Genomic DNA, 16,402 nt, shown 5'->3' with positions numbered 1-16,402 from the left:
CCCTTGTAATATGTGACTATGGTTCACACATACCCTTGTAATATGTGACTATGGTTCATACATACCCTTGTAATATGTGACTGTGGTTCACACATACCCTTGTAATATGTGACTATGGTTCACACATACCCTTGTAATATGTGACTATGGTTCATACATACCCTTGTAATATGTGACTGTGGTTCCCACATACCCATGTAGTATGTGACTATGGTTCACACATACCCTTGTAATATGTGACTATGGTTCACACATACCCTTGTAATATGTGACTATGGTTCATACATACCCTTGTAATATGTGACTGTGGTTCCCACATACCCATGTAGTATGTGACTATGGTTCACACATACCCTTGTAATATGTGACTATGGTTCACACATACCCTTGTAATATGTGACTATGGTTCATACATACCCTTGTAATATGTGACTGTGGTTCACACATACCCTTGTAATATGTGACTATGGTTCACACATACCCTTGTAATATGTGACTATGGTTCATACATACCCTTGTAATATGTGACTGTGGTTCCCACATACCCATGTAGTATGTGACTATGGTTCACACATACCCTTGTAATATGTGACTATGGTTCACACATACCCTTGTAATATGTGACTATGGTTCATACATACCCTTGTAATATGTGACTGTGGTTCCCACATACCCATGTAGTATGTGACTATGGTTCACACATACCCTTGTAATATGTGACTATGGTTCACACATACCCTTGTAATATGTGACTGTGGTTCATACATACCCTTGTAACATGTGACTAAGGTTCATACATACCCTTGTAACATGTGACTATGGTTCATACATACCCTTGTAACATGTGACTATGGTTCATACATACCCTTGTAATATGTGACTATGGTTCATACATACCCTTGTAATATGTGACTGTGGTTCACACATACCCTTGTAATATGTGACTATGGTTCATACATACCCTTGTAATATGTGACTATGGTTCATACATACCCTTGTAACATGTGACTAAGGTTCATACATACCCTTATAGTACATGACCAGGGTTCTTTCATACAACAATAAAAGTTAGACAACATTATAGCATCCAGGAACACTGGTCTAATTGATCAGAATTTCTGAAAGAAAAGCTGTTGTACCTTAAGTGCTGACAAATCAGATTAAAAAACGTTGGAAATGTTCTTCTCTCAGACACTTTAAAACCCCAGTGTCTAACCTATGACCTTTAGGTACTTCTTTTGGGACCCTTGAACCCCCAGCATTCAGTAGTGAAAGAATTGATGACTGTGATGTCAGTGATCACCATCAGTCTCATGTAACATGTCCATAGTCTGCCTTCTGCAGCTTGTCTACAACCAAATCTATAGCATGTCCACAGTCTGTGACCATTTCCTCTCTCTATAATCCCCAAAAGTTTTCATTAGAATTACATATGCTGAATACTATGTGTTGCCCTCTGGTGATGTAAGGGGTCACCATTGAGGTTCACTATACCTGCTGAGCTGACAACCAGTGTTTTAAAGGATATTCTGTAAAGCTATGCAAAGAATAATTAGAAAGTCCAAAGTGTGCTAATGTATAATAACTAAACAGTTTTAAATTTGCTGTAGTGAGGTGAACTAAGACAAACCTTGTGGTTGGTTATTGTTGAATGCTGCATTTTGCTCATCTTTACCAGAGTACTGAATAAGCTCAACAAGTAAACCAGGCAACTATTTTTGACCAGTAATACTTATATGGAGTCATCAGTTCCAATTATGTACTTTTCCTATTTCTTTATAAATATGTACAGTATGTATATATATCTAACAATGATAAGAGTTGGACTCACTTTTAGAGGATTTTTAGGAGTATGAGCAGCTTCTTTCCTGGCTAGCATTGACAATTTTGTCATGAGCCACACTAAAGTGGCACCTTTCTCTTCTTTCATCTGACTGTCAGCATCTTCCTCTTCTCCAGAAGCCTCCTGCTTAACACTTTCATGATCTTCCTCCTCCTGGTGGTTCTCGGTATTCTGCACCTCTGGGTGGAGGAGGTAAATAACTTTGGCTACAAACAGCAAATTCTTTACCACCTTAAAAAGTAGAAAACAGAATTGGTTTTAAAAGATTGGCATTAAAAGATTTTGACAATCATGATATTGTTAGAAATTGCTAGTACTAATCTTATTAATGATGTAAAACAGCCTAAAAGCTATTTTTACTGTTTTGGTGCTATGTCATTTATCTGTGATCAGACAGCAACAGGGCTATACTTACATATAGCTCAAACCTATCATGGGTAGAAATAGTCTCATTATGTATCCCAAGGATACCTTTCACTCCCATAACAGTAGGTATCACTTAAAGAAATCCTATGGTCAAAGCATACATTTTTATTTTAGAACATCAACATTGTAATATCAAAATCTCCTTCCATGTTGTCAGTCCTGCTTATCTGTTGTCCTTCTCTTTGCACAACTTCTTGGATTCCCTGCATACTTTGCAGCTTTCCCTCTGTTGTTTACTTTCAATTTCTATGGATTACATATCCCATGTTACCTTGTTGCCCACAAGCTGGTATGCTTTTACTGACTCTGCCTCCTAAAATTCCCCCTCTCAGCACCTCTGTAGTTCAGAAGGCAGGCTCTGCAAAATGTGTGACACAGCAGTGCCTACTCACAGGACATAGTGAATACTTGTCACAGAATTCAAGTAAATGTGTGGGATTCTCCACAAAGTAAGTTTGCAAACTTCAAGGTCATTCAGATTGACCAGAGTACATTAGAAATAATTGAATTACAACGTGGAAATGAATATATTTCCTATTTTGACCAAAGATACCCTTTAACGTACACTAAGTGATATAACCATGAGCCCAAAAAATAAATCTCTGTTTGGCTATTTTACACTATAGAGATGCTCCAAGCTCGCAGAGTACTTTTCTCCCATAAATACATACAGTATTTTCTCACACAGAGACTATGAACATACAAAGAAGAAATCGCAGACATTCAATGCTATATGGTCGTTAAAGAGCTTTAGGATTCTCTCATTCATTGTTTTGTTGGTTCTAAATGATAATGATCCTGGAATCACTGCCAAAAGGCAGGCCAGACTTGTCAAATCAACACATTCCAGAATAGACTGAGATGCATACAAACCTCCTGATCACCACATTAGCTAACAAGGATGAACGTTTTGCTTTACTAAATGTAAACCATTAAAGATATAAATAATGGGTAATACAATTGGAAACCTCCTTTTTGAAATGCTAGTTAACTGGCTGTTATGTGCCTTCAATACTTTTGAAGCTAGACCTGCAGAAGGTATGCAAACTAAGAAATTTAGAGAAGTGTTATAAGTCCTTATCTGCATACTTGCTCCCAGGTCTATGACTGTAATGAAGCAACAAGGTGAATACGAGAGCCAGGCATCTAGCATTTTAAAAGGTAGAAATAAGCAACGACAATGTTTATCTCATGACAGGCTTCTTTTATAACTGTAGAAGCCTTCTTCCAAATACCTGTTCTCCCAGGGTCTGGTCAAGAAATTTTGACTGTAGCTGATGGAAAAAAGAGAGCGAAAGATCTTTCATCTGTGAATACAATGGAAACGATTAAAACAGATATAGTAAATCTGAAGATCGAAACAAAAGCAGAAACAGATTAATGCAAGTACAATAAAAAAAAATGCATTAGTCAGAATATTGAGAGTATTGGCAACATATGTATACAATTAGTTTGGAGAATTAGATTTACCCAGCACTGCATACATATATTTTCACTGCAGCAAAATGCTGGCTGTTCATTTTTGGATCATCTTTTGGTAAGTATGGCAAAAATGGACCAGCTGTCCTTAAAGAAACTTGTCTGGTACACAGAATATGCCCCCAAAACTTCATGTACTATAGTAAACATACACACACACTGGTCATTTAATCACTTGAGTCCTGGACGATTTTACCCCCTTCATGACCAGGCCATGTTTCAGCTTTTTGGCACTGCACTACTTTAACTACCAAATGCGCGGTCATCCAATTCTGTACCCAAATGAAATTTATATAATTTTTTCACACAAATAGAGCTTTCTTTTGGTGGTATTTGATCACCATTGGGCTTATTTTTTGCAATATAAACAAAAAAAAGACCTACATTTTCTTTCTGCTATAAAACATATTCAATAAAAAAAATTTAAAAAATTTAATTTCTTCATAAATGTTGGCCAAAATGGATTCTGCTGCATGGCTTTGGTAAAAACATTCCCAATGAGTGTATGTGTTGATTGGTTTGCATGAGTTACTATGAAATATAAATATATATATATATATATGAATGATTTTTTTTTTTCACATGACGATGATGATCAGTGACATAATAGGAACGTGATGTGTGGCAGAATTTCTGACACTAACTCTGGGGGGAAACTAACAAACTGCCACTTACATAACCAGTGACATTATTACAGTGATCAATGATAATACTATACACGCTCACTGTACTAATGACACTAGCTGGGAATGGGTTAATATCTAGGGGGATCAAGGGGTGAAATGTGTGCCTAACTATGTGTAATATGTGTAAAGTGTGTAGCTTTTACTAAGAGATCTCTTTGTTTCTCATCCCTGCTTTGCAGGGATGAGAAACAGAGAGATCATTCCCTCTTTACAGAGCCCTATGTTGATTGTACACAGCCGATCAGCAGGTCTCAGCCATGAATGATTGGCTGGGACTTGCTGTCATGGGCGGGCCTTATACCCTGAAGCAGGCAGTGATGTACCAGTACGTTGCTGTGCCTACACGGACCACCCATTCACAGTACAGTGCGGGCAGGCGGTCCAGAAGAGGATAATCATTAGGCAGGCACATGATACTCATCTGTTATTTCGTACAACAATGTGGCAATAAATGCCTTCACAGTTCAGTTTTTGCCCACAGGTGGCCTTTAAATGTACCTTTCCTTCTTAACTAGCTATAATTCAGTTTGAAAAGATGTCTGTGAAAAAAAGACATGTATCACCTTGCTGTCCAGATTTTCCACTAGGTAGAATTCAGAGGCCTCTGTCTGAGCCTTCTTTAACTTCTTTCCCTTTTGGCCCATCCATTTATTCACAAGTTCTTCAGGTTTTTGAAGGGAAAACAACAATCCAAAAATTTGGGATGCTGTAAGCCAGACCCAATTGTGGGGGTATCTCAGATGGGCTTGAACATGAGCTAGAAAAATAAGAAACAGATCAAATCTATTCAGTACACATTACATTATAAACAGTAGCCCACTGGGTTATGTGCCACCAGCTATGCCCAACTATAACATTATTAACCCCACAAACTGGAGAAAGGTACAGTACTAGCTACTGTTATTGGATCCTCTTCACTGCCTGAGCTGCTTCATGTTAACCCCTTTCTTTCAGCTGCTGCTTTAAAAGATACACTGTAAATCCTTTGTGTTCCTCTATATTTGTACTTGAGCTAAATCTGTATATCCAGAACCAAGGAAAGCATGCTGGAGCAAATGAAGCTGGCCATACAATCATATTGTAGCCACAATACTACAATAACCTCAGCATCCACACTGTATAGCACAGATGGAGGAATCTGTTAGAATGTTTTCTCTTAGCCCACAGGCTGATGAAAAAATCTAATAGTGTATGGCCTGGGTATGGTTTCCAAGGTACAGTACTGAGGGGTACCGATCCAGAAACTGCTAAATAGCCCTGGGAAATAAGCAGTCATATTATGATAATGACTTGACTTGAAATAAGAAGAAGTCCATCACCTAAGGACTCTAGCAAAAAAAAACAAAACTCTGTAATGGCGTGGGTAGGGTTAGAGAAGTGTGCAGTAGGAGTGGCACCAGCAAAACTTTCTCATTGTCTAATCACTTAAAGGTAGCCTGCATATAATAGTCTATAAATACAAGCTATGTGTCCTGTGCTGTAAAATTAAAATATACTAATTATACAACTGAGGATATTTATGTTTTTGAATTCAGCTCAAAAAATGATTAGAGAATTTGCATAAAATAATCTAATATTAATCTAAACATATACATCATACTAGATTGTCCCTTATGTGGCTTATCAAGAAACATCTTTTAATCACAATTGTGGTACTGACTGCTATTCCGAATAAACAGAGACAGTCTCTAGAGGGGGAAACCTCAAAGCTGTAAATCAAATAAAATTAGTAAACAAACTGAAAACATGTAAAATGTCACATCAAAAATTGCTTTCTGGTAAATATTACTTTAATATTACAAATGTGTAGCCACATGTAAATATTATTTTAATCCTAAATTTTGCCCCAAACTTTTAATTTTGAGTTAGGCTGTAAAAAGCTCACTAGTGGCCTGCAATTGTAAGAGGAAATGTCATACCACATATTTTATGTACAATTTCTCTGTGCTTTGTGAGCTGTGTAATATTGCACTCCTTGATGAGCTTGGCAACCAGGGTAAGTAAGCTGAATAGCAGTCTGTCAGCTGCCTTTTCTTCTGTCTCTTCTTTCAACTGCAATAAACACACTAAAACTCAGTATTGCACAACAATCTACAATATATCTCTTGAAACTGTGTGAAGACATTAAGATACTCACATCTTCAAACTGTAATGGGTCAATTTCCCGTTCGATAGTCACAAGGATAGCTTCCAGTCTGCTCTCAAATTCAACTCCTTCAACGTCAACAAACAAGCCACAGGCCAGGACACCCAACCTCTTGAGAGAAGACTGAAAAGTAAAGAGTCCTTTTTAAACTAATACATTTAATGTCAATATTAAGAGCACTATGGCTTAGACAGATGCATCCTACTCATTTGAGAAAGTAAACTAACAAATCTATACCTTGTCTCTCTCTCTCTCAGGGGGTGTTCCCTGTAATGTAGCGGAAGTGTATGGATAATCCATCAATGTGTTTAACACTGCACATCTGATGCTTGATCTTAAAGCGATATTAAAGGCAAGTTTTTTTTTTTGTTTTTAAATAACAAACATGGTAAACTTATCTGCTCTATGTAATGTTTTTGCACAGAGCAGCCCCAAATCCTCCTCTTCTCAGGTCATCCGCCTGTGCTCCTGGCCCCTCCTTCCTTCCAAGTGCCCCCACAGCAAGCAGCTTGCTAGGAGGGCACCCATGTAGACTCTTTCCCGAGCCGCTGCTCTGTATGTCAATTCACACACAGAGCCGCGACACGGCCCTGCTCCCTCTCTCTCCTCATTGGCTAACTGGGGAACCAATGAGGAGGGTGAGTCCCTGGAGAGCCGAGGCTCGTGTGTACATTGCTGGATCCACAGGGGACTCATGTAAGTATTGGGGGGAGCTGCAGACATAAGGTTTTTTACCTTCATGCATAGAATGCCTTCACAAGCCTTTACAACCACTTTAATATCTAAAGCTGGACTTTAGCCACATAGCCAAAATGCACAGTTTAAATACATTTATGAAAACAAAAAAACATTTAAACCTGCCAAATGGTTTGTAATCCTGTTCAGCCAGTCTTGTGATCCTGGCACCCTTACTAATCAGCATAGATAAGTCTGGGAACTACATTGCAGCTACAGCACAACACAACACAGAAACACTCCTAACTTGTTGACGGACAATAAAAGGGAAGCAGCACACCAATGAGGTTGATCACTACTTCTCTCACCATATCCACTGCTAACATACAGTTAAGTCCATATATATTTGGACACAAGCACAATTTCCATACTTTTGGCTCTGTATGCCACCAGAATAAATTAAGACAAAACAATCCAAATGAAACTGAAGTGCAGACTTTCAGCTTTAATTCAAGGGGTTAAACATCAATATAAAGTATAAATTTTAGGAACTGCAACCATTTTTATACACAGTCCCTCCATTTTCAGGGGCTCAAATGTAATTGGACAAATAAATATAATCATAAATAAAATGTTAATTTTTAATATTTTGTTGAGAATCCTTTACTGGCAATGACTGCCTGAGGTCTGGAACCCATGGACATTACCAAAGACTGGGTTTCCTCCTTTCTGATGCTTCACCAGGCTCTAACTGCAGATGTCTTCCGTTGTTCTTTGTTTGTGGGTCTTTCTGCCTTTAGTTTTGCCTTCAGCAAGTGAAATGCATACTCAATTGGGTTGAGATCAGGTGACTGATTCAGCCATTACAGAATATTCCACTTCTTTTCCTTCAAAAGCTCCTGGGTTGCTTTTGCAGTGTGTTTTGGATCATTGTCCATCTGTATTGTGAAGTGCCGTCCAATCAACTTTGCTGCATTTGGCTGAATCTGAGCTGACAGTATATCTCTAAACTAAAATTGTGCCTGTGTCCAAATATATATGGACCTAACTGTATGTTAGCCTAGCTGCAACAGAGTGGAGCCTGCCCTTCCCCCTGTCTGAGCAAAGGTCTGAAAGAAGATTCCAATAGTAAAAACTAGCCATAGATGGATTGAATCTTGACTATTTCAGCAGGAACCATCGATTGACTTCAATACAACCAGCCTGTGGAATTTGTTTAATGCGATCCCTGCTTCTTTGTCAAACCCTTGACTTTGCTCTGCAGACCAACATAGCTTGGCAGACCCAGAAGCATCCATGCAGTATTGTGTCCTGAAACATCACTTCTGGTCCGCCATGGTTGGAGTGGTCATGGTAGCTTGCATGGAACAGCAATACTGTTACACAAGCTGGAGTGAGATGTCTTCCTACGTAAGTGACTTTTATTTTTAATCAATAAAGAAGATCATCATTGTTTACTTAATTTTGGACTCACTGGCTGTTATATGTGGCCTGGCTTTTCAAGTTGTTACCTTGTTTGGTGCATTTTATAAGGAAGTCTTTGCAGTCCACACAAGGGAAATGGTGGCTTATTGTCACATTCATATTTACATCTATTGCCATTTTTCCCTATGCATGCCTGGGAACTTCGACACAATACATGACATACTGGTCACCACTGGTTCACGTGTGGTGTAAAGCAGTGGATATCAGACTATCCTTACTGAGCCTGTGGTTCCCACCGAAGCTGGGCATGCCAAAAGTTTTGTTTTGTAAAGTGAGTAGTCCCAGTTCAATTCCCAGAGACTGGTAAGCACCTAGCAGGGGTATGAACCTTGCCCTACACTGCTTGTAGCAGAAAAGGAAAGAAGACTGTAAATTACAAAATATTTTGTAGGGATGTAATTGCTATGAAAATTTTAAGCAGATAACTGTGGGGTTATCAGTATAAAAAGAATGGATTAGGAAAAGATTGATGGGAAGCATTATAAAATTAGTAAACTGTTTTTAAAGCTGATGCTTTTTTTTTGGACCTAGTGTTAAAATCTAGCTGTTTCATACAATAAGCCACAAAAATAGAGCACTCATCATGAGTTACTGCAGGCACACAAAGCTGGGCTAATAAAAAAAATGCACAGACACAAAAGCCCAACACTCTCTTTAAACTGTGCAGAGATACATTTGGTTATGTCACTTGCTCACCTTTTCATTGTTGAGCCACTGGGTAGGCAATGAGAACATCAAGTCTTTCTGCGTTTTGTCGACTTTGCTAAGAAGAGATTTTGCTGCCAAGGCAGCCATTTTCTTACACTTTGTAGAGTCATCGTTGACCATCATCAAAGCAAGCGGGACAAACATGAGACCACAGAACTGGTTAAGCATTTGCTAAGAGGGAAAAAGTATATGTTTTATAGTTATGGCTGTAATATTACATATTCACAAATAAAACCTTTCATCATCAGGAGTGCTTTGCTCACTGCTATCTGAAAGCACAGAGACTTGTCACACTGATAGCTGTGCATATTATAAATCATTGCTATAATAATTTCAACTGTACATTTTAAAGCTCCCTTAAAAGGAGTTTTATTTCCATCCAATAAATAGAACATTTATTTGATCGACAAACTGTGAGAACAGATGAAAGCCAAATGCAGTGAAAACATTTTGCTCTAGTAGTGAAAAGGTTGGGGCTACACAGAGGTCAACAGAAACATTATGAACCTGAATCACAAGTCTTACCTCTGGGAATGTCTGGAAAAGAAATGCTATCATTTCCAAGGCTGAATCCCGTCCAGTTTCATATTCATAGCTGTGTCAAGAAAAACAATTTGAAAAATGTATTCACTTTTTTCTTTAACATAAATATGGTATTTTAATATTGCTGTAATACTGCAAAACACGTTTATTGTTGGAAAAATGTTCTGTCTTATTATTTTGAACGCTCTAGATTTGACATGTGCAAACCAGCTATTTTTAATTCCGATCGGTTCCTTGAAGAATTTAATTTTGTCATTCGTAATGCTGAATTCATTTCATATCTTTGGCATTCGTTTCGTATATTTGTGGGTGGACTGGAAAAATTTTGCAGTTTTCTGTAAGATTGCGATATATTTGATATATTATCGAAACGGAAAGATTCAATGTTTTTGGACATCAGTCCAACTCGCCAAAAAAAATGGCATAAGCTGATTGGACAATATCGACTGGCGTCATATGCATCCTAATTAACAAACAGAATGAAATTCGGATACATTCGTTATCCGAATCATCAAACAAATTTGAAAATTGAATTAATTTCCCCATGGGTCTGAACTACTATTGCATCATGTGGCGTCATCCGTATGAAACAAATGGTTTTGTTAATTTTGTTATAACTATTTTTTGGATTCGTAGAAGCTTGTTCTATGCCCATTTGGAGAGATAAATCTGAATCTCCGAAAATGAAATTTTCGTCTGAAAAAACAAATGAAATGAAACGCACATGTCTACTCTAGGGCCTGATACTAGTTACAACTGAGATGATGGCTGAAAGTTTGATTCACTGGAAAGAATGAAAATGACTTTTCTTCTGGTGAAATTTGCTCAAATCTTGCTTTCAATAATACTTACATTTTGCTCATTACTTCTGTTACTACAGTAACCCTTTTTTTTTCTTTTAATAAACCATGCGCTGAGTGTGCTTGGATAGAACAAGACATGTATAATTTATGTGCAATGCAGTGCTTTCTGACCCACCACAACACTTCACAATGTGCTGCAGTGCATGGTAAAAGCATTGAGTTACAAAAAAAGAAAAAAAGTAATAAAAAAATGCATTACAACATGTGTTAAACAATCATTGCAGTGCATAACCGCATGTTAAAGACCATATGTCAGTGCTAAAACTGTTGCTAAAACGTGTCTGAATGTCACCCTTAAAGTCCTACAGAAAAAAAGGAACAAAGCCAACATAAGCTAACCTCTCTTTAACCACTTGAGTACCAGCCTGTAATACCCCTTCATTACAAGAACATTTTTCAGGGCTGTTATAGTTTGACTGACAATTACTCTGCAACAATGTACCCAAACAACTTTTATATCATTTTTTATAAAACATTTTTTGCGCTGTTTAATAACCACTGTTGTTTTATTTTATACTATAAAAAGGATAAATACCAAAAATTTTGAAAAAAACTTTTTCTTATTTTCTGTTCAAATTAAAATGTCACAATAGTATGAAAATCCTTCAAATTACCATTTTTTGAAAGTAGAAGCCCCAATTTTACATTTTTGGTCATATACACTGGCAGGATGGAGATTAAGGGGTTAAAGACATACAGGATAAGGGGAGTCAAAAGGGTTAATACTCAGGTCAAGTGGAGACAGCATGGAGATAGTATGTATACAGTAGGAGAGGAGGGGGCATGAAAGGTCTAAAAAAAAAAAAAAAAGATCTGTGTGTCACTGAAACAGAATGAATAAATCTACAGCTGCTGATCCATTCACTTTGTGCCCATTCATAAGAACACAATCTCTCTCTTTCTCCTGCAGTAAAGGGAAAAGGATGGATCAACACTGTAAATAGTACCATGTGATTGCTGTGATGACCAGTCATAGCTCGGTACACAGTACTAGTTGACTCAACTCCCCCTGAAAATTATGATGGCTTGTACCCTATAGAAGTGGAATTTAAGAAAAAATGGACTGTTCCTACTGTAGATGTGGCCATTCTTGCAATTGGGTCAATCATGTGTGGATTGGTTGTCCAACAGCTATTTATCCAATGCCATTTTTGAATGGCATTGGGTAAATAAAGGGCGACCACTGAAAGATGTAGGGAGTCTTTGACAAATGTGATCTATGAATGGAGGAGAAAGACCTTGCAACCATCTACCCATTCTCCATTCATTGGTTATGTTTCATTCAGAGTAGCTATATTAAAGCTTCTATGGATGGAAGAGCTGGACAGAAAAGACGGGCATAGTAGAACACTCTTGATGAGTGCCTGTCACAGCTCCCTCAGTTCCATTATCCCCCACCACAACGGAAGATTGTAGTGGTGGGAGTGGTGGCATCGGATGAGGAAGATTTCACCTAAACCAGTAGGAACAGTCCATTTTTTCTTAAATTCCACTTCTATAGCCATCATAATTTTCAGGAGGAGTTGGGTCAATCATTGTATAAGGCCCAATCGGTTTGACCAAGAACAGGGAAGGGCTTCTAGGAACAGCCTTCTTATTTGTGACCATGAGAATATGTGGGAGATGTGAGGCACTAAGTGTGTCTAACCAGAGACTCGTATGCACTGCCTGAATTAACGAACACACAGTAGCCAGCATGTGGTGAGAAGCTGAAGTAGCAACTTCACACAATTTTGATAGCTAATCTTCAGCAGCCTTCAATAAAATGTTAAGAATCCATAAGAAAGAAGTGTGCCAGGCAGTTTAGACTGTATAGCATAAAAATAATCAGTGGGAGCAGTGACAGAAGAGTGCTTATGGCTGTAAGCACCCACAGACTCTAGAACTGGAGAACAGATCAGAAATAGTGGCAGAGAATTCAGCTTTATTCAGAGAGGCTGCACGTTGAACGTCTTTGAGGGAGCCTGGATCAGGGGGCTGGAAGGGATTTAGTGTAAGACCTGAAAGGCACCTGAAGTGTCCTCTGGGCCTGCAGCAGAACAGGCGAGACAGCAAATGATCAGCCTGCATCGTTAGTAGAAAATAGCACCCAGATCTGCATGGTTAGAAGTCTTATAACTACAACATCATTAGCCAGGAAAGAGCTTCTGGTAATGAGGTGAAAAGACCACCAAATTTAAATAGTTAAATGTTACAATAAAGCTAGAGAAAAAAAAACATTGTAGATTACCCTATAATCTGTGCCTTCCAAAAGACACTAGATAATGGATACAAAGTACAGTTTACTACAGATCCATATAACGACCCAGCAAATATAGCCAGGTGATTTGGACTTAAACTATACACAATATAACTGTTTGTTTCTTTGTTAAATAGTAACAATAATTGTTTTTTCCTAAGAAGTAAACTATTCATCTTACTGAGCAGTAAAGCAACTAGTGATGTGAACCGTTGACTTTTAGAGGCAGGCTGCAGTAAACTGCTGAACCCAGGGGTGGACTGACAACTCATGGGGCCCCTGTGTCCTTGCCCAAACTCAAAAAAACCTATGAAAAAGGTACCAGGGGCATCTCATGGGGCCCCCTACTGACCCCGGGCAGTGCCTGAGTTTCTAACTGGTCAGTCCGTCCCTGGCTGAACCCCCTAGGTTTAGGAGTGGAGAAAGTAAAGCTGGTCATACACTAGTGTTGTTTAAAAAGTACACTGAAAATTGAATTTGCTTCTAATATTCGATTATGAAATGAATGGACTTTCCCAAATGAATACCAATTTCACTGTCACCGCAGTCGAAAAAGACCGTTGCTTTGATAAGCATTCTTAATAACAAAACATTCCAAATGAAATTCTACTAGCATATGGCCAGCTTTAGAGTTAGACACAGGTCACCTCCACCACTATGCTTATGTCTATCTAAGGGAATGAATTGTTACTATTACTAATCAATATATGGATGAATATTTTAGAGGCAATAGAATTGCGTTGAGTGAAATTAAAAAAAGAACATTTTAATCAAACTAATAGACTCTAATCCGTCAAACTATTTTCATGTCTTGTAAAGAAAAGTTTATGTCTAGGAAAGAGTCAAATCAGTATCTGTGGCATATATACATCATTATTCACATCTTTGTATGTCTTATATGTCTGCCTAGTAACAATAAAGAACAGGAAATGTATTCTAACTGCTTCTTAGTTCCACACGTAATATACCTTAACAGTACAAATCACACTAAATTCATCCCGTGAATATCCATGCAGACATTACTCTATTTTCTTAGCGACTATATATGAAATGTGAGAATAATAGCACAAAGTGGTCTAATAAAACTACAGAGGGCATAAGGCTGAATCAATAAAAAAAGGCTGTTTGTTTACTCATTTTAAAGTGTTTAAATGTGTTAGGATGTGTGAGAACAGTCAAGGTGCAAAACTGTAAAATGTTAAAATCTAAAAGCCAATAAAGATCGACTAGAGAACTGGACTGACTTCTGATTCAGTGGCTGCAAATTAGACATGCGCAGCACAAACAACATCCAGGCAACAGAGAAAGACCTCTTTAGAGTGAACTGAAGTCAGATAGAGGGACAAAAGAACAATGTCCTTGCTGAGGTCGATAGCCAAAACTACCATAGGTAGGAAAGAAGTTCTGAGCCTCAGCACCACCTTGCCAATGTGTAAGACCAAAATGGGTCCTTTACAGGAAAAGGCTGCCAGGTCATTCACTTTGCAGGGGTGATGGCAAAAAGGAATGCAACCTTAAAGTGGAGCTCTACCCAAAAGGGGAACTTTAAGGACTGCTCCCCCACTCCCCATAAAGGATTTGCACCTTTGGGGGGGGTACCGAATTTGACAGGTACCCGCTCCCACTTCTGGTCCGATCGCCTAGGCCAGTAGTGGGCAACCTTTTTTTTCAACTGAGCCAAATCTCGCCAAAACCACTATTGAAATTTATTTTGAGAGCCACATTTTTAAAACTGAAAATACATCCCCCATATAGTAATACATCCCCCATATAGTAATTCATCCCCCATAGTAATTCATCCCCCATATAGTAATTCATCCCCCATAGTAATTCATCCCCCATATAGTAATTCATCCCCCATATAGTAATTCATCCCCCATATAGTAATTCATCCCCCATATAGTAATTCATCCCCATAGTAATTAATCCCCCATAGTAATTCATCCCCCATATAAATTCATCCCCCATATAAATTCATCCCCCATATAGTAATTCATCCCCCATAGTAATTCATCCCCCATAGTAATTCATCCCCCCTATAGTAATTCATCCCCCCTATAGTAATTCATCCCCCATATAGTAATTCATCCCCCATAGTAATTCATCCCCCACATAGTAATTCATCCCCCACATAGTAATTCATCCCCCATATAGTAATTCATCCCCCCTATAGTAATTCATTCCCCATATTGTGTCAATTCACTTACCTTTGCTCCGCGCGTTCCTCTCGCCGTGTTCCCGCGCCGTTCCGGTCTTCAGGGCGGACTGTGAGAGGAGAGGAATTCGTCACGCTGCCCCGCTTACATCCTGACAGCCAATGTTTGCCACGCTCCGTGGGCCGGATTAAAAGGTACGCCGGGCCGTATACGGCCCGCGGGCCGTAGTTTGCCCATTGCTGGGCTAGCTGCAGAGTCCTGACTATTGGGGCGGCCGCCCGAGAGGAGGGAGGGGAGCGGGCACCCGGCACACAGAAGAGCTGCATTAGAGTGTGTAAAGAGCCGCATGTGGCTCGCGAGCCACGGCTTGCCGACCACTGGCCTAGGCAATCGGAAACGGAAGGTATCCTCCCTCCCTCCCTGTAGTCTTTTGGGACATGTGACAGGTCCCAGAAGACTACAGGACCATTCATGAAGCGCAGCGCTACTCGCGCATGTGCAATGGGTACTCGGCTGTGAAGCCGCAAGATATCAGGACGGCGGGTGAAACCGGCTGCGGGGGACACACCACGGGAACGAAGGACAGGCAAGTGGCTGTTTTTTAAAAGTCAGCAGCTACAGTTTTTGTAGCTGCTGACTTTTATTTTTTGACAGGGTGAATGGAACTCCGCTTTAAGTGAGAGTGAAAAAGGGGGACTATTCCTGATAGGTTCAGAAAGTGGTTTTTGAAGAGCTGAAATAAGCACTTTCAAAACCCATAGGGCCATGAGGGATCTACATGAGAGGCATCCTATACCAAAGTCTTAATCAAAGGAAGCTAGCGATTATTGGTTCAAAGACCAATAATCTGATCCCTGAAAGGTAAACAAGGACAAATGCTGATTAAGGGCCACTTGCAGAAAAGACACATTCTGTCTGGTGTAGTATTACCTGGGATGAAAACTTGTTTCCTCACACCATGCAAAGTATGCTTTCCATGTGTGATCATAAACCTTGTGAGAGTCAGATTTCCTAGCTGTTTATCAAAGGAATTATTGATTCAGAGATGCCTTCATCCCTCTGATCTGCACCAGCTATGCCATTAAAGCAAGCAGCTGTGAAGCAGGATGGCAAACCAGTCCCTGGGACAGAAAATCTGGTTAATCTGTAATAG

The 16,402-nt window shown here is 39.1% G+C and overlaps 1 protein-coding gene across 1 annotated transcript in view; it reads right to left on the bottom strand.

The window, feature by feature from the left end:
* UTP20 (UTP20 small subunit processome component) overlaps window positions 1-16,402 on the bottom strand; it is a 134,743-nt gene that overhangs the window by 7,138 nt on the left and 111,203 nt on the right. Inside the window, exons 53-59 of the mRNA XM_089694285.1 lie at window positions 9,974-10,043; window positions 9,437-9,619; window positions 6,572-6,703; window positions 6,354-6,486; window positions 4,998-5,191; window positions 3,505-3,576; window positions 1,832-2,074 (exon numbers count right to left, since the gene is read on the bottom strand). Coding sequence (XP_089550411.1) covers window positions 1,832-2,074; window positions 3,505-3,576; window positions 4,998-5,191; window positions 6,354-6,486; window positions 6,572-6,703; window positions 9,437-9,619; window positions 9,974-10,043 — 1,027 coding nt within the window. The remainder of the gene's footprint in view (window positions 1-1,831; window positions 2,075-3,504; window positions 3,577-4,997; window positions 5,192-6,353; window positions 6,487-6,571; window positions 6,704-9,436; window positions 9,620-9,973; window positions 10,044-16,402) is intronic.

Source organism: Staurois parvus, unplaced genomic scaffold, assembly GCF_062004578.1.
Source record: "Staurois parvus isolate SC_StPar_1 unplaced genomic scaffold, SC_StPar_1.0 ptg000025l, whole genome shotgun sequence".
NCBI classification, from domain to species: Eukaryota; Metazoa; Chordata; class Amphibia; order Anura; family Ranidae; genus Staurois; species Staurois parvus.
The sequence above is the reverse complement of the archived record's forward strand: the minus strand, read 5'-3'. Positions and strand labels throughout refer to the sequence as shown.